The sequence below is a fragment of the Danaus plexippus genome, chromosome 19 (assembly GCF_018135715.1).
Source record: "Danaus plexippus chromosome 19, MEX_DaPlex, whole genome shotgun sequence".
Taxonomy (NCBI): domain Eukaryota; kingdom Metazoa; phylum Arthropoda; class Insecta; order Lepidoptera; family Nymphalidae; genus Danaus; species Danaus plexippus.
The window spans coordinates 5,504,859-5,529,208 of record NC_083549.1 but is presented as its reverse complement, the minus strand read 5'-3'; the positions used below and the strand labels follow the sequence as shown (position 1 = coordinate 5,529,208).

Here is a 24,350-nt window from a genome sequence, read left to right as displayed (position 1 = left end):
GTTGTTTAGTACATAAACGCTTTAGTGAAAACTGCTAAGATTTAAATGGATGACGTAAACTTAATATGAAAGCAGATGTGATGTCAAAATAACTCTTGCGAAAATTAAATACTCAAACCTATTTAAAACTTGTGTTTAATAGACTCGAATTCGAGTAAATCCTGGTTTTTTTGCAGTCCTCGCCCCACCTTTGATGTATGGTAGATAAAAAAAAGGCGTTTAAAAATCAACTTGTGATAACTGTAAGAAAACAGCCGATAATTCTTTCTTAGGGCGATAAAAATATCGACATCTGGCCATGAAATTGTAATCACAAAGTAGTAAAAATAAATACAACATACTACAGTACCATCATGGGCTTTTGCTTAAAAAATGCTAGTTAATTATTTTTATATTACTGTTTCATGTGTTAACTATTGCTTTCAGTTAACACCGAGAAAATATAGATGAAAGATAATTAAAAAAAAAATGTTAAATAACTAATCCTAACAGTAATGAAGAACAAAAAAATTATGTTTCAGCCACGTGGACGTAACACAAAAAAAAATATCATATTATGTGAAACCGTAAAAGGTTTATATTGTAATATTTATATGAGTTCTTTCGCTTCGTTTGTTCGAATATTTGATAATAATCAGCTCGAAAACCGTGCAAGTTGTTAAAAACTCAATGGTCCTTAAAAATTCAATCAATACGTACACCAATGAACACAACACAAAAAAGCACTAAATTTGCATTTTTTTTTTTAAATTACTGTGATTTATCAATCTAGCAAAGGAAAATTTTCACTATTTCGCTTTAACACACATGATATTACAAGATGTATGTGTGTAATGAACTATTCACCAACGTTATATGTTAAAGATAATTATTCATATTAATAAAAAACAATTGATAGTCTTTCTAGGAAAAAAAATTATGTCAATGGGTACTGTACGGGTAATTTTTTTTCGATTTCGCGATTAACTTTGTGATTTGTGAAATGATTTCAATGTATTTCATACGTTATTTCAATGTATTTTTTAAGACCGGGAAATGGGACAGTACGAAAAACTTTTGAACTTCGTTTAGTGTATATTTTAGAAATTGTACACTTAAGAAGATTAGAAAAAAGACGCTCCATTAGAATAGAGCAATGAGATAATTTTAAACCATCGCGAATACTTATAGACAATATGCAAATTAGATGTTTAGAAAAATCTTATTCAAACGGAAACATTCAGTAGTAATAAAAATATCACTCAGGTACGGACACATTTTTAAAATCGTTTCCATGACTTGAAGACTATAATATATTTGTATGTTTCTAATTTAACATATAAATGGCGTTATTAGTGTTTGTGAGGCAGGCTTTGTCATGTGACATGTCGCTCCAAGCTTCCATCGTTAGCTTTGGTTTGTGATTGTTACGCTTCCAATGTTTTCCTGTTCTTACAACTGGTACGACAAAACTTTCCGCCTTCATATCCTCAAGGCTCCATTGTTATATGGGTGACATAATCTTATTCTAGATTGTTCTTTAACACAACGGGATGTAATATACTTTTATCGCTTAACAAATCTTAATTTCACTTATATATTAATACTAATTGTTACTTACACAGTACAAATATGTTGTTATGTTTTAATTAAGATCTCGGTTTTAATATTTCATAGACTTCAAATGATTTGTCTCTTTATTTAGATTACGTGCGTATGTGTGTGTTAGTGATTTTATTTCAAATAAAATTTTGCTTTACATAATAAACTAAACTAAACATATACTATTTTAACTCTTCAACAAAAATATAAATTAAATTTTTAAGTGAGTACATAAGTTTATAAAATCTATTAAAGAGAACAAATCGTGAAACGAGTTTTAAAATATTTAATTGGTCAAGAATTAGTTGTTTAGTCTCGCGTGACAATCATCGAAAGAGCAATCTACTTACTTCACAAGTCATATTCTTTGATCGATTTACTTATTTATTTGTAACAATGAAGATATTTTTGAAACTTATTGTTTATTAGAGTTTGTACATTTTTTTCAATATAACCGACATTATATGTTTAAGATTCATGATCGATATACATGCAATTATTGCTACAGATAGCCATCGAGAGGTCGTGAATACCAACATTATCAGCGAACTATTTATAGCTACGTGTAAAAAATATATTATTAATAAAAAAAAATTTGAATTTATTAAGTTTTTTTTTAATTTTAAACGTGAATGACACCGATAAAAACATGTCCTCTCTAGTGTTTCAATGAGATGTAACGTACTACTATGAATATTAAAAATTATAATAAAGACTTATTTTTTTTAGTTTTGCATTCATTGTATATTATTATTGGCTGTTTGATTATAATCTACTCATCTACAAATAATATACGGATGATAAATCACGTGTGGATGGAAAGACTTATGAATGTTTGTTTCTCTATTACACACAAACTACAGAATGCATTAACCGCAGGTCGGACTGTGGGAAGAAGCTTGAAATTTATGAATCGATACAAAATTTTTCCCGCGAATTGCTTGAACATTCATTAAATTATAAAAAACAATTAAAATACTTAAAAAAAAAAAAAGTAATTTATTTTTATGATAATACAAACTCTTCATAACACATTTTTTTATATTCTAAATTTCGTTTTAAAACGCAAAACATTAACAATTTGGTTCGTGCTAAGTAATGTTTACAAAAATACACAGAAAGCAAAACAGTAGGTACTTGATGTGAGAGCCTTTAGTAAACACTAGAAATCTAGACTTTTCAGTTATTCTTAGATCTCATAATGACAGTTTCGTCAATGTAGTGCAAAAGAAATATAATTTAATGTATTTAAATTTAATAAATTTATTAAAATTGTAAGTGCATATTAGCAAATAAAATATTCCATTTAAGGTAAATTATAAGAAATAGATAAAAAAACTCACTTCATATGAAAAACACACGTAAAATTCTGAATAGTTTTCTATCACAGACACTCTATAACAAGTAATTCGTTAGGATCTAATACTTTTAAGGCACATTTGTATATATACGTGTTGTCACGCTGACATGGTATTTCAGACGTGCGACCCGCGACGCTCGGCCGTTCGTACTGTTATGACTTATGACACATTTTAGAGTAGCGAGCGGCACAGACTAACAAATTTAATACTATACATTTACTTAGTGCCCAAGGTGAATGGGTGGTCTGTGGAACACATTTACCAGACAAACGTTCGAGATGTCCACTATAGACATTATTTTATTAAAAATATTCGTATTCCACTCATATACGTGTTACGGTTTTGTCAAACCGGTTTTTTTATTCATCAAAACAAGATATCCTTAACATAATTTTTTGATATTTATCTTCAATATACGCAATCTTACAAAGCTACTTATTATTAACATATTTGAACGATATAAATGTATATATTATATATCTATATAATTGCATTCCCTAAAAGGAAATCGATATTTTTCCTCAACAGCTAACACATCAGTGCGAATTTAGTGCTACTGCACTTAAAGCACCGGAGCGTAGATTCTTCCATTCTAGCGCGGTTTTACTATCCTGACACTTAGAGACTTGGTACGTTGGTAGCGAATGTTCGTGATTCTTAAATACATATCGTCAGAACAAATTGCTGGTTTGGAGCGGTTGTCATTAAATGATTCTTTGTCGTTGGAATTGGATACAGAAGTTAATGAAACGGAAAAATCTAACTTAGAATTTTCTGCAGTTTTTTATGTCCTCAACATTAATGAATTATCCGTACTAAAAGTATTTTTTCAGATATGTATTCACAATTTTAAACGTCGACCTATTGTTGTAAAATAATAATAATTATATATATTGCATTCACATTAATTTTATTAATGCGAAAGTGACTCTGTTTGTCTGTCTGTTACTCAATCACGCCTAAACTACTGAACCAATTTGCACGAAATTTGGTATGGAGATATTTTGATACCCGAGAAAGGCCATAGTGTACTTTTCATCTGATTAAAAAAGAAAAAAAAAGATTATCAAATTCAAAATCTTCTAATCTACTATATTTATGGAGGAATAGTTTTCGCCCGGTCCGCTATACATTTCTAATTCTGAAACTAACGCAGACGAAGTCGCGGGCAAAACCTAGTAAGATATAAATTATTCTATATATTGAAATAATATTTCAAATACATACAGAGATGAATGAGCTATTGATGACGGAATGCCATGAATCAGATGACACCATGATATTTTATCTATATACGATAAACGAAAACTGGAACTGTCATTGTGTTTTTAAGTAAGTATTGATTCATCGATTGACCAAGTATTTAACAATTAATACGAAGCGTAATACAAAACTTGTTATACTATTTGATATTTAATAATGATAATTAGATAAAATACACATGATAACTTCGTAAATGTCATCGTTACTGCTTAGCTAAAGGATTCCATAAAAAAACTAGTTAATATTAATGACCAAAAATTTTTAAAAAGTCCAAACTACCACAACTTTCCCTTATGACGGATTATATTTATATAGCTTTGTTATATATATTTTTTTATAGTCTCAAATTTATATCATATTTTGCACAACGATTCGTGAACGATACATGAACTAGTTTCAACATACTTTTATACAAAAAGTTTTAGAAAATTCATTCTCGATTCACAAATGTAAATCTCTTATTTAGTCTTTATGTACGAAAAAAACCTTTACTGTTATCCCACATTTCTGTTAATCTTCTAATTCCGTAGGTTCTTGGATCAAAATAAACAAAGGGAAACACGATAAAACTCGGAAAAAAACCCAAATTATTATTAAATATATATCTATACTATTAAAAATTTCACTAATAAGTAATAACGTTTGTTATAAGTAATTGCATGTTGTTTGACAGCTGCCTGTCAAGTCGTTTAAAAAGATCTTACCACCAATATCTGGAACAGAGGTATGTTACGTACCTTAATTAGTTCTATCTATGGGAATCGAGGACGTTATTCAAAAAATGCATAGTCGTTATCAAGAAGGAATTATAGCCCTTAACGAGCTCCCAGAAAGTCTTTTAGTCTCATATAAAAATGTAATATGAATAGAAATAGTTTTGAAAATCCTTAAGCACATAATACTTAAAATAAGGCTTCCTCTTTACCAATCTTATAACAAAAATTATCTGATATTATCCAGGTAACAATCGAGAGCTTGTATGGTATACAACGTCCTGTTTAAACAATAAAGATCAGAGGACGGTGTGTGTTAGATAAAATATTGTGAACGAACTCGTCTGCCAAAATATGAAACAGCTAAGAACATGATTAATTTATTATATACAAAGTAGCGGCCGTGACATTCTTAGAACTACTCCTAGTACCTGAACCACTTTTAGTTTATTAAATGTTTTACGACATAGAGACGATCAAATACAATGTCTGCTACTCTGACACAGTCACTTGGAGAGTATAAAACATTTGAGACTTTTCATCTTATTTTTTTTTTAAATAAACCAATAAAATCTTCAGACACTTTTGTATGTCAGACACAAAATAAGTGCTTATTTTTGTGAGCTGAACGTAATTTAAGAGTAAAAAAACTGTAACTATATAATATAAAAAAAAAACATAAATAAAATCAAAGTTAAGTAATTACATAATCGGTAAATATAAACATCACTAACTAAGGTGGTCAACAATGACCCCTTTACACAATTCCGTGTCCCACTTCCAGATATTAGTGTAGTCCCTACTACGTGATTGAGTTGACCCCGCCCTCAGCTTTATGCGGTCACCGATATAACCTAAGGCTATAACTCCGGGGGAAATCGGTTCCCCCCGATAGGGTAATGTGCCCTGAACGCAATACATCCAAGTATCTTTTTATATGTATGTCGTTAAAATACATTAGCTAAGAGAATGAAAACTCGTTAGCTTTCCTCCAGTTAAATACGCCTTTACACTTAATATATGGAATCAATAAATCAAACACCATTGATTTTATTGCTTGTTATAAATTCGAGAAATTTGTCCTTAATTACATACAGAACATTTACTGATATGAATGTAGTTACAATTAATTATAAATCATATAAAGGTCGGTGTACAAAAGCTTTTAATGTCACATTCAAAAATTGGTAGCACGGTAATTATTACGTAAAGTATTGTAAGAGAAACCGAGCAATCAAAATTAATTTCATTTATACCTTATTATTGTAATACTGACCTAAGATGACAGCTCGAGAGGATGTAAAGACCTCATTGAATTCCCTCCTTCCATAGTGATCTGTTATCTGAAATGAAATAATAATTAAATAGTTTTAAAAATATTAAAAATTGGTGATAAATCTTCAATATAAATAATATATTTTTTGAGGGTTTTGGTATTTTTTTTACAAATTATAAGTAAATAAATTTAATAATATTTACATTTACGTGTTTGTAACGATAAATATGTGAAGAAAGCGTATAAATATTTACGTCTATATAGAAGTAGTGAAATACTTTTACGTATTCACATGTATTGAAATAATCCAATTTACTACAGAAAAATACCGTTAACTTTAAGATTATATCAAAAAAACCAACAGAGCAATTCCAAAATAGACAACATTTAATTGATTTTAATAGAAAAATATTTTGAGGGGCGTCAGAAGAAGTACAAAGAAAAACAGCAAGTTGTAGAAGAAAAAGAAGAAGTATAAAAATATAACTGGCTGAAAATTATTCCAGAAATCATTCGTCACTATCACAATTAATATCATAAAAAAAACTATCCATAATTGATGTTAAATATATTTTGAATAAGAGGTTTCTTAGTATATTTAAATTTCCTATTTTTCTTCTCAGACCAGGAAGAAAAAAATAATCCACAGGTTTTATGGTAGTAACAAATTTACTACAAATATGTATTGCTTCCTCGAAAGATCTTGAATGATTTGTACTTACAGAGATTCACACTTTGTGGTGGAATAAGTAACTTAAAGTAGATGCTAGTTTAAATAAGTCACAACCCGCATACATAAATGTATCATACGCCACATATTTGTTATTTTCCTTTTAAAGAACAGTATTTCTTGACGACTTGGATAAATACCGGCTTCACTTAATCCTTGTTAGAAAACTTACGATAAAAAACACGAAATCAACTTAAGAGTCTTAGTATGATAGATGACATGAAAGCATTTATCTGTCGTGGTACTGACATATTAAATAAAAATTAGCCTTAATGTTTGTTGTCTTATACACATATATATATATATATATATATGTGTATAAGACAACATACATATATATATACATATATATATATATATATATATATATATATATATATGTATATATATATGTATATATCAATTTTCGTAAATTTGTATTAGGTTTTATTTTATTACATTTACCTGTTTATTTACGTTGATAGTCAAATGCTATCCATATTATTTTATTGACTGTGTTACACTTAAAATGTTTAATGTGTTGACGCTCCCGATCACATAAATCAATATACCATAGTAACACATTGAAAACTATTGATTTAATGTTCACAACTGTTATGCAAATGAAAAACAATTTTCCTGCTACAGCACTGTATGAAGATTAACGCAAGTATGAATGTTTCTACTGCCGCATGTTAAAATGGTGAGGTAAAGAAATATTCAAGATATTCTGTCTGGACCCTCTAATATTAAAGAATCCTTTAAATAACTGTTTCATTAGTGACAAAACGATCAAAACTGTATCGACGATATAGTTTTCGTATTTGATCAAAAATCAAAAGTTTGATATATCGATGTAACTAAATCGTGATCCCCAGCATTTCGTTTGTCTCCTTAATGATTGCGATAATATAACATGTCATTTCGTACGCGACTGTATCGTGTTATTAAGATCCTCGCGCCTAAATTAATAACCATCAAAATTTTAAATCATTTTAAACTTATGGCATCATAAATCAGCATACAATTTATTTTCCTAATCCATTTATTTCCTGCAACAGATGTATTGTATGTATCTGTACGTGTAAAAAATATAAAAATCCCGAACATAATATAAATATATCTAGACGGTTGATCGTGAATTTTATTCATACGAAATTTTGGAGTATTTATATCATACAACATTTAAAACAATTGTCGTCGACAGTCATCTGTTCTAATTAAAGAACTGGCACCAGAAGTCTGATAAACGTACATATATACACGCCATTGTCTTCAAATAATTGTAACGTAATGTTATAAAACTGGGATATGTTAAATATCTTTCTCTAACAGTAAATAAAATATTGAGTAGAACTAAGTGATTAGTATAGGCGACCTAAAAATACTAAGGATATTTTATATGTAGATCGTAAGCTCGTTAAGTTCAAATTAACGTGAAACATAAAAGATTTAGTGTGAATTGTGCTATAGACTATTGGAGTAGATTTGGACAACCCTGTCATGGTAGGGATTAGGGTGGACTGGGGTGTGTCGGTACCATCAAATGGCGCGCCATTTTGCCGCACGATGACGTCACGGGCCACTCCTGGCATTTGGACTAAACTCTAAAGCGAAAAAGCCCTACCTACGCGCTCCACTGATAACAGAAAAACCTTAATAACTTGATGCTCTTTGCTTTATATGCCTACCGTTTCGCTTTCGCGCATTCATTTCGCCTTGACATTTATAAATGTGTTAGATAGTTTATGGCTCGAAATGGAAGCATTGTTCCTTATAACTATTATATTTTGAGAACTTGTAGTAATAGAAGTCGTCAATTTAAATTATGAGATCAGCATAATATGTGGTCAAGGAGATAGGACTATGGGTCGCGACTGTGGGTGTCGAGTACATAAATTTTAAATTATCAATGGTCAAGGTAAATTAACATCTAATAAAGCAAAAATGTCATGTCGAATCACAAATGCTACCTATAATAAAAGAAAAAAATTTAAGTCATGTACAGTCTGAAGCCGTGTCATTGGCGCCGATACCGCAATTTAAAAAAATAATAGTGAGTCTTCCACATATGATTCTTTTTTTTTTTATAATTTGCGAGAAATAAGTTCAAGGTTTCCACACATTGATTCTAAGGTAGATGAATAATTAAATAAACAAATTGATCGACAACGCCGTGAAACATCGCAGCTGTCACGGCCGCCTTGCTACTGAGTCAAAAATACGTATATGGAAAAATACAAACATAATAGATTAAAAAAAAAAATCAATAAAAAGGGCATAATGTAAACACAAAGCAAGCAGCGGGAGAACATTCCTAACGGTTGGAAGGCACGCCAACGTTTACGCGATGGCATTGTGAATGAAAAGAAAAATCGGCGACGAATGGAATATTAGAAAATCTATGTATAAATATTATAAAGCATTTTTTTTTTCAAAACCAACGCCTATGACGCTTTCCTTACTTATTGTTCCGTTTGCATTTAATTAGAGTGAATTTAAAAGTAGTCAATGGCAAATAATGATGGCTAGGCCAAGGCTACTTCAAGGATTTAATCAAAGTCCCATTTAATAATACATAGTGGGTTAAATGAAGATTATTATTTTTTTATTTTTACAAACACAACAACTTCTTTAAGTTTGAATATCAAAACTAATATATCATTACTAAGTAATGTTGAATATGGCACTATTTCCATATTATTTATTTAACCACAAACATTGTATCATAGCTTTAGATTAATTTAGAAGAAATTGTATTGAAAAATTTATTATATTTTTATATGCAAATAATTCCTTTTTCATTTGCCTCATCAATTCAAATAGGTTGTTAAGGCCTGTTCGAACTATTTTTAGCTTATAATAAGGGTAACTGGGTGTTTTAACAAGGTTTTCATGATAAATAAAATTATTAAAGAAACTATACTATTTATACGATTATCTTATCTTAAAATAAATAAGAGGGTATTTTTAAAAGTGAGTATTTCTTGAGAAACTAGAATTTTATGACATCCTTTGTTATAGATATCATTGAAATCTTTTGCACTAGTGACTTCAATTACAGTGACATTTATTTTTGAAGTAGATTGTTACAGTGAAATAATATGACTAGCCATTATTTTGTTAGAATTATATATTAAGAAGGCTAAACTACCGATTGTGTTTTCTCAGTCTTTCATGCTGTTAATTATTGGCTTCAGCATCAACCATATTTTATATTAATGTAACTTACAATTACATTACTTCACAAAACGCAGTATAATTATTTATGGAATTTTTTACTTTCATAATATATTTACAAAACTTCTGTGTATTGCCCAAACCGTTGTGTTAAACACTAATATTTATTCTTCAGCCTTCAAAAATTAACCAATATTTTTTAGTACAAGACATATCTTTTTTAGCATTAATTATGTATGACAGACATCATAACATAAGGTTAATATTAAATATATGCTGAACATATTTAGGCAACAATGTTTTATCAATAACTAAATCTGCTGTTGATAATTTTTATATGTTTTGTATAAGTATGAATATTTTAATATATATTGCGAAGGTAAAAATACCACTACACTAAAAAGACGTATTAAAAACTTTATACAAAATACTTTATAAAAATTGTCGTAAATAACGTTTTGTTTATTGAAGGTATGCAAATACTGAAGAAAATGAATGTGAAACAGTTACATGTCCCCTATTCAAACTGGAAATAATTGATATTATTTTATTAGTTCCAATAAATAGATAAAGATAATGAAAGATAAATTTGTATGTAATTTTGTTTACGACGTTCAAGATTCTACGGAATACCCGGTTACAACAGGTTGGTCTCTTTACTTTAGCAAACTAAAAATAGACAGACCGTCATAATGTATCGAATATAAACATTTAGTTGAATGATTTTCCGTTTACAACATCATCTTACTTTGATTACGTACGCGACTTTTATATATGATTTGATCATTTAAAAAAGTGAAAGTACATTCAAAAGTTGACAACTGTGCCAAATAAAAACAAATTAGAATTGAATAAAATATCTATAAATTTTCTATTATACGTACCATATCAAATATAAATCTGATCACAAGGCAAGACAGATATTAACGCACACAACTTCTTATAAAAATCCTTTAAAATTTGTTCTCTTACAAAACCATACAACCACAATTTGCACAAACTGACAAGAACTAAAAAGCGGGTTGATTGCAATTAGCACAGACGTAAACAACTGACATTCTTTATTTTGACATACTCTGTGGTCCCATAATTAATATAACAAAACGAAGGAAAAGTCTATTAGGCCAAACCAAATTATTTACATATGTATTATCAAATATATCTTTGATTTTAATGTCTTTATATTTTCTTAATTTTAGATCGAAATGAACTTTGAATATAAATGTTATTATAAAAAAAAATATTAAGCATTAGGGGGTAAATTATATATTATGTGAACATAAACAATATATTGCGTTTGTATTTTGTCTATAATTTATAATTTGAACTGTAAACCAAACATCTTACAAAGATACGTGTCATTTATCAAAAATAAAATTAAACAGAGTATTAATTGGTACGACGTAACTGATATGAATATTTCAATAGAAAAGAAAAAATCTGATTGTGATGCTTTGCCTAAAGGTTGGCAAAGAGAAGAAGTTGTGAGAAAAACCGGGCTTTCGGCTGGAAAAGTTGATGTTTATTACTATAGGTACAATTATCTTACAAAATTTTAACGTAAATATTTTTGGTACAATCATGTTTTCACAAAAAAAGAGGTTACTAACTACTTCCTATTATTTTCAAAACAATTTTGTTTTAACATTACATTACCGAACCAACAGCGTAATAATTAAACAGGATGTTACTTAAAAAATAATCAATCATCCTAAGAACATTGGGTCATTGGAGGATAGAAATGTCTATCGAATAATTCTCAATAGTAAAATAACTGAAAGGTACTCCTAAAGTCGTTATAATTATTTCCAGGTTAAATCTAGATCCAATAATAAATGTTTCTTACATAAAGTTCTAAATAGTTGCCATTCAGTTATTTACATGGGCACCAAAAAATCAATTGCTAATAAGTTTTAACCCGACTAACTTCAACAGCTGTCGGTAGCTGGCCGGTCTTTGGTGACAATGACTTTTCTATAGTCCAACAGGTAAAAAGTGTCGCAGTAAATCCGAGCTAGTACGTTATCTTGGTGATAGTGTGAACTTGTCATATTTTGACTATCAACAAGGTCAACTAAACACAATGCTCCTATGCAAGGTCAAGAAGCAAGCTCGGGCGCAGTATGAATACAACAGGTTTACATTAGCGTCATAACTTCTATCACTTGTGTTGTGTTCATTAGTGCAGTTCTGCTTTGTGTTACATGTACATGCTCTATATCCCACAGCTTAAGCAAGATTATGAGAAATTATTAAAAAAAATCACCAATATATATATCTCAATGGTATATATATACCTAAGTAATAAATAATATCAACTTTTTAATGTGCCTTCTATTATTATTGCCTTTAATACTAAAAACTACACATTATTATCTGCTTATAACACTAAAAAGTTGGATATAATTCTAGATATATAATATTGTTAGGTGTTTTTTTTGTGTAATGTTGTATTAACCATGTTCCCTCCTCAGTTTATAGCTATGAATCTGAGGATTACTGTTTATTACTCCACACTTATCATAAAATATGTGTAACATATTCAACCGTAATGTTTTGTATATAACAGCATAGTTCTCATAATGCATGACTAATGTTGCATGTAACATATTTTATTTTAGTTTTCTGTGTTGTTTGAGTGACATTTTTATTTGTAGAAGTCATTGTTTTTTATGGTGATATATATTTTTTTTAAATAACATATTTTTAATTATTTTTTTTCAGTTTATATATAAATGAATTTAAGATAATTGAAATTGCCTCTTTAACCCCAATTACAGCCTCACAACAAGTGCTTTGTTTCCTGATATATGTGTAAAAATGTTTGGTAATAAAAATGCAAATGAACAAATTTAATTTTTAGGGGTTTTCGTTCAGATGCCTCACTTGTGCCTCCTATAAGACAGACAGCATCTATATTTAAACAACCAGTAACTGTCTACAAAACACAGGAGAGCAAAGTCAAGACTGATCTGAAACAAGGAACACAAGAAAAACCGAAGCAATTATTCTGGGAAAAACGTCTCGAAGTAAGTTACATTCTTTTATCATTCAAAATGTATGAACTTAATTTCCTGTTATGCTGTTAGTAGTTGGAACAGATAGCTATTTAAATGTTTCAAAATTTTCTCAGGGCTTAACTGCATGTGATGCCAATGGTGTAATAGGAACCACCTCACTGCCAAAGTACATAAAACCCTTAGGCCCGTACACATCAGATGCAACAACAATACAATCACTCGCTACAGCCTTACATGTGTCATCTCAACCAATTACAGGTACAACTCGTGTACAAATTACAAAATTATAAACGAACAGTAAGATACTACAATCTGACCAACTAAGAAACTTTCATAAAAATGATTTTTATAATATAAGTATGTGTAAAATTTTTAAAAAAGTATTTTACTCATATTTGTAGGACAAACGGGATCCAAACAAACTATCATGGAGAATCCAGGGGTTTTTTTAAATCCAGAGCAGCCGTTGATAGCGGCTGTGACTATAACGAAGGATGATCTGCGTCGCCAGGAGGAGAGAGTGGAGAGGGCTCGGCTGAGACTGCAGGAAGCCTTGGCCACCGCATAGGAACACGTCGGCGACGGAGACCAACTCTTCGCCGCCGACCAAACAGATCCCGAGCACATGCTGCCCGACTCAACAGCAGATTCACCGAGACCTTCCATATCTGAATGTGTCGTCGATAGCACCAACTAAACTCAAACTATTAAACTGAAAATTACAATAAGTTATTTCATAATAGATTTTAATGATTAGAATTATAATACAATTAACTTATTTGTAATTTTAAACCCATTATCCAATGGTCATTTGTATTATCATGTATTTGTTGTTAAGATAATATAAGATATCAAGGTAATGTAAAATTTAGCTACAAATTTTAAATCAGGTTAGCATTGAAAGTGATCATAATTAAAATAATATTTAGTACTATTTGGTTTACATAAGAGACGATCTAAAATCTAACTAATCATCAGTATTGGGGTACAGAGTAAATGTATTTTACCATCACCAAGCACTTGAATATCCCCATAATGTTCTTGCTATGGAAATATTAGTACTAAGAAAAAATTATCATTTCGTATTCAATAAAGAATTAATTCGTATTTTCTGTAACTTTTGTTTCAATGGAGAAATTAATTTTTACAAAATATATGTGGAATGTGAATTTCTAAATGTATTGGATAATTTTACAACGAAGTTGGACATAAGGTTAATGAAAATAAAAAAATAATAATATTAAAAACTTTATTGCAGAAATTCATTGGAAGCTATTATTTAAAATACTATATTTTGTGATTGTGAGTCTATTTAAGAAGAAGTATTCACAACCATACAAATAAGAAAATATGTTGACAAATACACCATTTAAATGTTTTATTAACAGATCAACAAACAAGCGTGTTGACACTAAAACGACAACTTTATAGATGAAAAATTTAAGCTCTATTAAAACCAAGCCACACATTTCTCATATTTATATTTCGAAAAATTCTAATAATAATATTTTTCCTATGTATACTAATTGTAAACTGTATTCACTTACATTAACATCAGAAAAATCCAATTCTTCACTCTCACCACCATATTACTTGGTTCATACTAAACTACGTGGTTCGATTCTTAAAATAAATTTAAATGCAATTACAATTTTGTGATATAAATATGACTAGAAATAACTTTGTCACTATGATCAAATTTAACTTCAAATAGTAAAGCTTATTTTCTCACTACCTACAATTCTATCTAGCAATTAATTCTAATTTTTAAAATATATAATGGACTAGTTCCCAAAAGGCCCCATGCGATGATTATTTATAAAAGGCTTTATTAATTTATAACGCTAAAATTAAGAACACATTGGCCCTGGACTTAGTTTAAAAAGTATGTTGTGGTATGATATGTCAATGGTTCAAAATTGTGCTAGGTTTGGTATGATATAGTTAAGTGATATGTATTATCTATCCTGAAATATTTGAAACAATTTGATAAGTAACAGTTGAAATATTTTATCAAGTCCAGGGATAGAAATTGGAAAACAATACAGTCCCAATAACAAGATAACCGAGAAAATAACATTGGATGAACTGGGATTGGAAATCTGGCATCTTTCTAGACACAATGAAAGTTTTCCACTTGCTATACATATTATCAACACCCTCCAAATTTGCTATTGATAAATGGTGCGACGGTATCCTCTTACCGATACCCAAACGACGGAAATGTTCATTTATAGTATTTTGGTCTGATGTTGGTGTAGGACCGACATTAATCTTGCTTGAACAAATCCAATACAAAACTGGACTGGCAGAAGCCAGAAGCCTAGTTGTCACCTGGATGTGGACAAACACTAAACAAAAGAACGACAAAAATAGCACATGTACTACATATACAAAGAAAACAGGATCATTGGCCCCAAATGTTTTGGAATATTGCTTTTGCCTGTTGCCCATTTTACTGGAATATATAAAATTGAATATATTTTCTTTCAAACCAAGTCTTAAAAGTAGTCTCATGTTGTTTTTTAAATAAGATAAGCAGTTATAAAGTATTAAGACCAGAATTGGTAAAGCGAGCATAAAATTTGGAATTTGTTTTAGCTTATAGTATTCAAATGGACCTACACCCCAATAATGTCTTTGTATGTATGAGTATGAAAGTGGCAATGAATTATTACACCAAGGACTTGCTGCAGTCCCAGGAAGTAAATATTCTGTAATAGTTAAAAATTCAGGTAGATTGTGATCATTGGGAACACAAAACTTAAAATAATTGTAAGTTTGTACTAAAACAAATGGGAAAATTGCTACTATCACAGTTAAGAAAAGTGCCACAGTAGATGTAAAAATTGGTAGCAATAAAACTGGAATTATTATCCTATGTTTCAAAGTTCTATATTTGTACGCAATTTCTGGTAATGTCCTTTCTATCACATTCTTAAAACTAGCATAGAAAATAAATCCTAAATTAATAACACCATTCGATCGAGTTATCATAGAGAACCCAGCTGGTAGAGCACTCAATATGTCTATATTAGCGAAACGTAGGGTCTCATTTTCAGTGCATTTAAACATAGTATAAAAAGACATCAATGCAAACAATGATTCTGAATATGGTGCTGAGAAAAATATACTCGCTGGATTTACACAATAAAGTATTACAGATTTATATGCCCTACTTTCACTTCTAAGTACTCTAATACTCAATTTATGTAAGATATCAGCAGATTTCATAAATATTAATATATTTATTATAGTGGAAGATATTAACAGAGTACTGTGAAAGTTTATTACAGATCCCAAAACACTACTTAGTATGTAACCGACATACCTTACAATTAAAGGAAACATGGGAAAGAATGCCAAACAATTTTCATAAGTGTATCCATACTGGGCAATATGTATGAAGTACTGCGCATCCCATCTTTTCATACCTCCTACAAATAGTTGAACAATATTATCAGCTTTACTCGAACGTAAGGCCGGGTCTTCAGGACTGATGAAAACCTTTGCATCATGGTCAGGAATAAGAATATTTGATACCATTTGAATTAACAAAATAAACACTCTTGAACTGAATGCAAACCACATAATTTTTTGTCGCGGAGAATACATGATTCACTGAAAAAAGTAAAAGATCTTTCAGAAGGGCTTAATAATAAATGACTGAATATATAATTACTGGTATACTTACCAAATTATAGTTTATCAATAATTTAAATATCTACTTCATTCAAAAACAACTTGTGACATCTGTGATAGACAGTTAAAAAATAAAATAACTAGTATTAATACTAATACATTCTTAGAACACTTCTTCACATTTTATTTAATAAATATTTTATTTTAAACAATTAAATCAGATACATAACCCTAGTCATATTGTCAGATGTCATTATGCCGACCGACGGACTTGCGTCTTGTACAATAGTCTATGTATACCTATTTACTATTTTATTGACTACATCTTCATAGATCAGATTTGTCACAAAAAAAAATATCTTATTTTAAATTATTAAGAAATCATTATTAGACTATGACGCCACATCGATTTTATAAAATAGCTATTTTTGAAATGGTAGATATCAAGCTAAAAATAAAATACACATCAAAATCAGTCCGTAAGTTTATACTTGTCGTCTTCTTACTCCTCACGGCTCGCCTTCATGTTAGGTAACTTTTAGCTATGTATCGCACCCTATGCATGAGCGGTAAAAAATGAATCCAGACGTATTAGTCATTTGACACATTCTAGATATTTGAAGACGAACAAATCTCAATATATATATATTTATATATATATTGACATGTTTCTCAGGTCTTCCCCGTTTATGCCGCTTCTCCTTTCTATTTAGCGCCGTACAATTTATATCTCCAATTGTTTTGAAAAGCAACTATTTTATGAAACTGAACTTAAAATTCCTACTCGACGCCTTTATTAGCTTGTTTTAAGTATTCAATGGTACTTATTACAAACTTTCGACGTACTACGTACTACTTTCGACGTACAAACCCAACCCTCAGTATCGTCGATGGTAATAACAGCCTGTAGACAAATAGGTGTGGAACATCAAATAAAACAACACCTAAGCGTTTTCAAACTTTAATGATACATAATTAGTATTTTTGTATTAATATTATTCTATATAATTCTTGAAAATTTAACGTATTCCTTAACAAAACTGAGCAACAGTGTCTGTTTTGTTTATTTTTTTACAACTTAAAAAGTAATTTGCTACACATCAGATAAAATAAAGCGCAGAGCTTTATATATTGGTTCTACCACCACAAGGAAATTTAGAAATAAACTGTACAGTCATCAAACACCAATCAATCTCCCTTCAAACAACTTTATTATTTACCCCACATTTTAATGCAACCAAAGACCAAAGTAACACGAATTAAAATACATAACTTACATGACATTAGAAACAAAAAGCAATTTAAATTCAGGGATACTTTTTACTAAGTATGATATATAAAGAAAATTTCAAATAAATAACTCTTTAGTCTCTCACTGAAAGACTCGTTATTTCAATGTCGCTCTGTAATCTTTTATACATTTGTATTACAAACTACCGTAGCTATTAGGCATATTAAATAATAACAATCAAAAATAAAAGGTGACTGTACACAAAATAGCACATCTATAGCTTCGAATTTATTGCCTGGTGTGTCTTTACTAGTTTTTAAAGCAAAACTATTTACATAAACCTACATCATTTACCTTACTTTACGGGAATTAAAACATGTAAATATTAATAGCATTGTGAGAAAGTATAACAGTTATCGAATAAAATATATTTATTAAATATAAAAACTAAGACAGTGTTTACAAAATACCTTAGTCAAATATTCAGGTTTGGTTTATTTGTATGTGAAAAAAAAAAAAAATTTATTACCTAAAATAAGAAGGAATGAATAAATTTAAGAAACCATCCAATAAAGTCAGATATTTTGATAGTTTAATTTCAATAATACCTTATATGATGATGTTTCTGTCAATTTAAATAATGCTTGTATAATTCTAGATCTACTTGCACCACACCATCAAACAGAAAAAAAACGGGTCAAGTATAAATAGTAATTGAGAATATATAGTATACTTTTAGTAAAATAATAAACATATATTTTATAATAACTTAATAGTAACAGTGTCCTGTTCAGAATGTGGTACAAGCGAGTCTGACTCTACAGCGAGTGTGTTAGCTCATGGACAGTTGACCCAGAGCCAGTAGCCTTTCAACTGCCGCGTTCACGTCACCAAATGTTGCGATCAGTGCTGTAACAAATCATATATTTTTTTTATATCTCTGATAATGTGAATTATAAGGTAAAGCAGGACAAATATTTTCCGCTAGATATTGCTATGATTCTGTATCTATAATGTAAACATTGACCACTCTCAACAGTCATTGATTGATGTCTGAAAGCTATGATTCAAGACAAGAAATAAAAATCAACTGTAAATTAGAATGTCATGTACCTACGCTTTTCCTAGGACATAAGTTTTTTCTTATAAATGAAGTGATTTAATGACATATATGTAATATCTGTGACATTATTAAGTTCAACTTGTGAACATGCCCAAAGAATGGCTACCTTGTAAATTAGCCTCCCTGTTGAGGAAACCCATGGCTGCAAGTTGCTCTAGCTGTTGTGAGTAGCGTTGTTCCGGGGGTTGCTGAGTGTTGGTCTGGTTGTTGGCCATCGCCGATACCATTCTTTGCATGAACTGAAATTACCAGTATTCGACTATAACAACGTGTTGACGTAGTTTTTAAAAATGTTGGAAACAAACGACTAAACGTGAGTCTGATTCGGCTATGCACGGTTCCATGCCCTTATCTATAAAAATGTATAGCTGCTGTAAAGGAAACAATATTTTTGGTGAAAGAGTACCATAAATACAAAATATATGAAAATGTCAACGGCTTATCAAAGTTCATGAGATACAACCTGCTGTTAGATGGACAGAGGACACTTAAAAATATTATCAAATTTATCATTTGGGTTTAGAACAATAAAATCAAAATTTGGAACAAAAAAAGTGCAGTAAACCACAACAGTCATATAATTCGGTTATAAACATTAGTTTACGAATAAGAAGGAACATATAAAGAAATTAGACCAAATGGTATTGTACAATCTCCTTTAATGTATTTCTTTAGGAACATACTGAACTTATTTTCCCATTTACACTCTGGTCCCACCCAAGTAAGGTTAGTCAGTAATTTACATTCTTCTCGTTATCTAACATTGTATAGGTATAAATGATTGGCTTTAAATATTTTTGAGGCTAATATTTTACCTGTGTGAACAGCTCAGAGTTCTGTTGTTGTCTCGCTTGTGCTGGCGGTGTGTTAGTAGTGGGAGGTGGGGGTGGGGCGGCAGTGGCAGCGGCTGCTCCGAAGCCCATGTTATTGACAAGACTTGGTGCCGCCGCTCGCAATTGTTCCATACCCTGCTGGATCTGAAGTAGGGCATTCAGCGCCTGAAATGAGAGATGTATTAACATTTATTGGGTTGCTTTACAATATTTCATATTGATTGCAAATTGATTTTATGTTGCATTCCTATTACTAATATTTTGATTATAAAGCAAAATATAGTAGTTATTTGACAATACACACAGTGTTGTGAGTATAGTTTACAGTTTTTATTTTCACAATAATCCTTTAACAATTTGGAAAGATACAAATACCTAAAATGAAGTTCTACTAGTTTAGAATTAGGGTATATATTGTAATGTCTTCCGAGTTGGAGTTCAAAGATAATGTTGTGTTTTCCTTTATACCTGTGGATTAGACATCATCTGTTGCATTTCTGGATTCTGCAGCTGGGCTAGCATTTGTGGCATCATAGTACGAATCTGTTCTTGCAGTTGTGGATTATTGGCAAACATGGGATTCTAAAAACAAATAGAGTCAATTTAAACTAACACCAGCCACCATTAAAACACTGAAAATTATTGGGTTTTATTTTATAATGTAAAGAAATATATATACATAGTTGATTTTGTACACCAAAATACCTGGTTAATAAGTTGAGATGCCATCTCGGGTCGGCAGCGAGAGCTTGTAGCATACTATTAGTGTATGGTGCTGATAGCATTGATTGTACAAGACGAGGATTTTCAGACATCTGTTGTAGCAATGACTGCATGCCAGGTGTATTGATAAGGCCTGGGCCCGTGTTTGGTGTGCTAGATGCATTAGAACCTCCACGCTGCCAAGGGTTTGGAAGGGGCTGACGGTTCTCTGCCCCCTGTTGGGGATTGGTGCCATCTGTCAAAAAAGTATGTCAAGTATAGCTATAATCATATACATATATGTGTCATATACATGATAATTTTTCAATTAATTCTCCTAATGTTATGAAAAACTTACAACTATATTTTTTATAATACACTCAAGTACTATGCCATTCAAAATTTGTATAACAATATAGTATAAAAGTAATATTTTTGATATGAGTACATAATTTTTGAATACTGAGTAACCATAGAAATAGTAGAATTATTGAAAGGTAAATAATATTGTGTAATTTGATAATCTGACGAAAATGAAGGTTGAAAATTTGGAAATAGATTATTAAACATATAACAGTGTTTTATTTATGACTCCTAGATTTAAGCCTCAATGGCCTTAAGGATATAGTAAACATTCAGTAGCTATGAATTGATTTTTTTATATTGATTATTTTTAAGTTTTCAAGGTCAAATTCAGTTTATAATTTAAAGTTAAAATGTATATTATTTGAATCACATGTGTCCAGTTGTATTGAAAGACTATTTCTTCAAACTGGAAGTGCCTTTAAAAAAAAAAAACGATGTTTGTGTAACAGAAGTTATCTTCAGAAAGTGTTTTTATTTTTTTAATTAATGCTTATGAATTGTTTACAAATAAATTCTATAGTGTAATTATAAATGAACATTGTGGATGAGAACTTAATATACCTGAATTGTCTACTAGTCCAGAGAATGGATTTCCAGCCATGCTACTGGCTACATTCAACATTGGTTCTTGGATGTCTCGATACATTCGCTGCAAAGCATTGTAACCACCTAAAAATAAATATATATGTATATTATTAATATCTTATATGTTGACTCTAGGCTAAAATATAATTATAGTGATGTGACTTAGTATAAAGAGAAATATTCACCAGGTATACTCTCCAAGTTGGACAAAGCTCGGTCATGGGACCTCATCAACTCTTGAAGCATGGCAGGATTGCGTGCCAATTCCATTGTTTGTCGTAACAGTTCAGGGTTGTTCAACATATGACTAATTTCAGGGTTCCTCTGTTAATAGAGATAAGAGCATTTAACAACTCAGTAAAAATAGAATTTTATAATGAAATGATTCTAATAATGTCCAAAATAGTTTAACATTTTGTCAACACTTCCAATGTAAGCTGATTATTAAAGAAAAAAAATGTATAATTTGAATCTATAACTGCATTTAATATCATGTCACTTACTTGTAATTAAATTTAAAAAACCCAACACATTGATTGTAATTTAACGATAATACTGGCATTCTTGAAGCACTTAATTAAATTATGATAAGGTAAAAATTCCTTATAACCTTTAGTAAAAGAGCTGATGCTCTTACACTGAAATATATACCATAACCCAACATAGCTAAAACCACCACAGGCGAACTGGCTTTTAAATGACATCAAAAACCCCAGAAGTTTTCCTATCTGTTTGAGAGCTATGATGTCACAGACAAATACAGACACATTGAGATATCAACAATAACCTTATAACCCTCATTTTGTGTTGGGGGTTTAAAACAATTTTAAAAGCAATAGAAATATGAATGTACTGGTTAATAATTATATCCAAAATGGACTTCCACGTAATTTTTAAAATGTTATAAAATACTATAAGTAAGTTCTTCAATAAACAGCAATATAGTATGTTTCATTTATATAAATAAATCTTTTACTAGTGAGATATGCTTAACTATTTTAATATTAGATGAAAGTGTAATTCATATAGCAACTTACAGCCATCAAATCTTGCATCTGCGGGTTGGATGTAATAAGGGTTCGCATATTCTCAGGATCGTTCATCATTTGCTGAACGAGTGGGTTATCCAGCACTTGTCGTAACATATCAGGGTTCGACAAAAGCTCTTGTTGCATACGAGCCTACAAAAGAAATTGACAGTTACTGAGCATAATATCATTGATCTCAATGGAAATAGAACACTCACATATATTACATAAAAATGTTAAATACTACTGATTATTTCTTCATTTCAGAAAGAAGTTGATTTTATAAATAACAAATGGGGTAATAATTTATTTACATTTAAAATTTCTTAATTATGTATTGAGGTTGTATTCAATAGAAGGAGTGCTATGTATTTTATATAATTTACAAAACATTTTTAAAATGTCAACAGTTTTGACTATTAAATGTTATAAAAGTATACCACATTGTTATCTTTTATCTTGGAAATGTAATTTATGCTTAGAAATTGACAAAATCTAAAGAAGAAATAATAAAATATTCTTTTCACATATATATTGGCAGAAAATTTTTATTTTTGAAGCTATATTTAATAAAAAAATTATTAAATAAATAATTTAAAGAAAGGTGATAAAGCATAGTTTAAATTAATATGTCATAATAACAAACTGGTAGCATTAAATTATCATTTTATCAAAGTATATGACAACAATTATTTATGTTGAACTTGCATTAATGCACACCTATAGTTAAATACATGATAATTAAGTATTCTTACTTGCAGGTCCATAAAAGTGCTTTGGCCTAGACCAAGGCTTTCTAAGCCTGCTAGACCCCCAAGAGAGTTCAGTCCAAAAGGTGTAGCACCAATATCAGCTAAAAACAAACACATTTCATCAACTAGAGACATTTTTAAAAAACAATCAAAATGTTTCACTCATATAAAATCACAATTATTCCGATAATCTAATCAACAATTTCGACACAAATCAACTGTCAATAAATGTATTAACTAATTAAAAATGTCTACCCTAATAACACGTAATTTATTAACCTGGAGGGCGCCGTGTTCCACCTTCCGGTTCAGGTCTTGGAGGAGTCTTGATAACAAGATGAACTGTCAACCCATCTTTGATGTTATGTTGCTTCATAGTATCTGAATCGTTCATAATTTTTCCGGCAAAAATTAAACATAGCTGTTCGGGCTCCGCGTTAAATTTAGGGGACAACACTTCTTTGAGCTGAAAGCGTACAAATGAATTTAATTTCTTGCCGAATGATTACAGGAATGTCATCACTGATTGCGTATGCAATATCTATGTTATTACGCCATGAAAAAGAAACCTAGCGACGCTGTACTCACTTTTTTGATATCTGCATCTTCTTCGATTTCAACTTGCTGCTTTTCTTTTGGTGTTTTTACAGTAATTGTAATCTTTTTAGGTTCCTCCTGGCCTTCTGCCATTTTATCAATTCTAGATGACTCTGTACTTTGGCGGAATAGCAATTTTGTGCAGCACTAGAATTTGACGACTAGGGCATTTACAACAGATAATATTTTAAAGTGTAAATAGCGTTTCGTTGTTTGTAACTGTTTAATGAGTTTTTCTTATGGTATATTTTTTATGATTTTCTTTACTAAACTTTAAATTAAATAGAACTTTTAAAACTTATAAAATATAAATAAACCATTTATTTATATTTAAATATTGTCAGCTATTTATGTGAAATATTAAAATTGTTGCATTATATTCGAAAAA

General features: G+C 30.1%; 4 protein-coding genes across 6 annotated transcripts in view; 1 reads left to right on the top strand and 3 right to left on the bottom strand.

Annotated features, from left to right (window-relative positions):
- The window catches only part of LOC116768260 (phospholipid-transporting ATPase ID), a 43,125-nt gene extending 32,011 nt beyond the window's left edge, over nucleotides 1–11,114 (bottom strand). The window contains exons 1-2 of the mRNA XM_061523442.1: nucleotides 10,968–11,114; nucleotides 6,195–6,261 (exon numbers count right to left, since the gene is read on the bottom strand). The gene's annotated coding sequence lies outside the window, so the exon portion shown is untranslated. The remainder of the gene's footprint in view (nucleotides 1–6,194; nucleotides 6,262–10,967) is intronic.
- Nucleotides 11,115–11,395: 281 nt separating this feature from the next.
- LOC116767953 (methyl-CpG-binding domain protein 2) lies at nucleotides 11,396–14,220 on the top strand. Of its 3 annotated transcripts, none has more exons than XM_032658550.2 (5): nucleotides 11,396–11,617; nucleotides 12,064–12,219; nucleotides 12,947–13,112; nucleotides 13,217–13,361; nucleotides 13,505–14,220. In XM_032658550.2, exons 1-5 carry the CDS (start codon nucleotides 11,496–11,498, stop codon nucleotides 13,669–13,671), a joined length of 756 nt encoding a protein of 251 aa, XP_032514441.1. In that variant the 5' UTR covers nucleotides 11,396–11,495; the 3' UTR covers nucleotides 13,672–14,220. The 3 variants fall into 3 exon arrangements, with proteins under 3 accessions (XP_032514441.1, XP_032514440.1, XP_032514439.1); XM_032658548.2 differs by having other exon boundaries at nucleotides 11,481–11,617; nucleotides 12,072–12,219; XM_032658549.2 differs by lacking the exon at nucleotides 12,064–12,219.
- A 118-nt stretch (nucleotides 14,221–14,338) lies between these two features.
- On the bottom strand, nucleotides 14,339–17,129 carry LOC133319363 (GPI mannosyltransferase 2-like). Its single transcript, XM_061523444.1, has 2 exons — nucleotides 16,798–17,129; nucleotides 14,339–16,724 (listed from the first exon to the last, which is right to left on the bottom strand). The coding sequence occupies exon 2, from the start codon at nucleotides 16,716–16,718 to the stop codon at nucleotides 15,117–15,119; it is 1,602 nt and encodes a 533-aa protein (XP_061379428.1). The 5' UTR covers nucleotides 16,719–16,724; nucleotides 16,798–17,129; the 3' UTR covers nucleotides 14,339–15,116.
- Nucleotides 17,130–17,690: 561 nt separating this feature from the next.
- On the bottom strand, nucleotides 17,691–24,128 carry LOC116767950 (ubiquilin-1). Its single transcript, XM_032658545.2, is given in 12 exon segments — nucleotides 17,691–18,885; nucleotides 19,206–19,338; nucleotides 19,915–20,097; nucleotides 20,401–20,514; nucleotides 20,638–20,663; nucleotides 20,666–20,890; nucleotides 21,562–21,669; nucleotides 21,771–21,909; nucleotides 22,623–22,766; nucleotides 23,369–23,466; nucleotides 23,645–23,831; nucleotides 23,954–24,128. Coding segments are annotated over 12 exon segments (1,536 nt in total). The 5' UTR covers nucleotides 24,056–24,128; the 3' UTR covers nucleotides 17,691–18,808.
- Nucleotides 24,129–24,350: the final 222 nt, after the last annotated feature.

Bases quoted from the DNA above. Each gene is read 5' to 3' on its own strand.
- LOC116767953 (XM_032658550.2), top strand. From the start codon at position 11,496: ATGAATATTTCAATAGAAAAGAAAAAATCTGATTGTGATGCTTTGCCT. The intron at 11,618-12,063 runs GTACAATTATCT...ACTTTTCTATAG, and splicing joins GTTGATGTTTATTACTATAG to TCCAACAGGTAAAAAGTGTC. The intron at 13,113-13,216 runs GTAAGTTACATT...AAATTTTCTCAG, and splicing joins TCTGGGAAAAACGTCTCGAA to GGCTTAACTGCATGTGATGC.
- LOC133319363 (XM_061523444.1), bottom strand. From the start codon at position 16,718: ATGTATTCTCCGCGACAAAAAATTATGTGGTTTGCATTCAGTTCAAGA.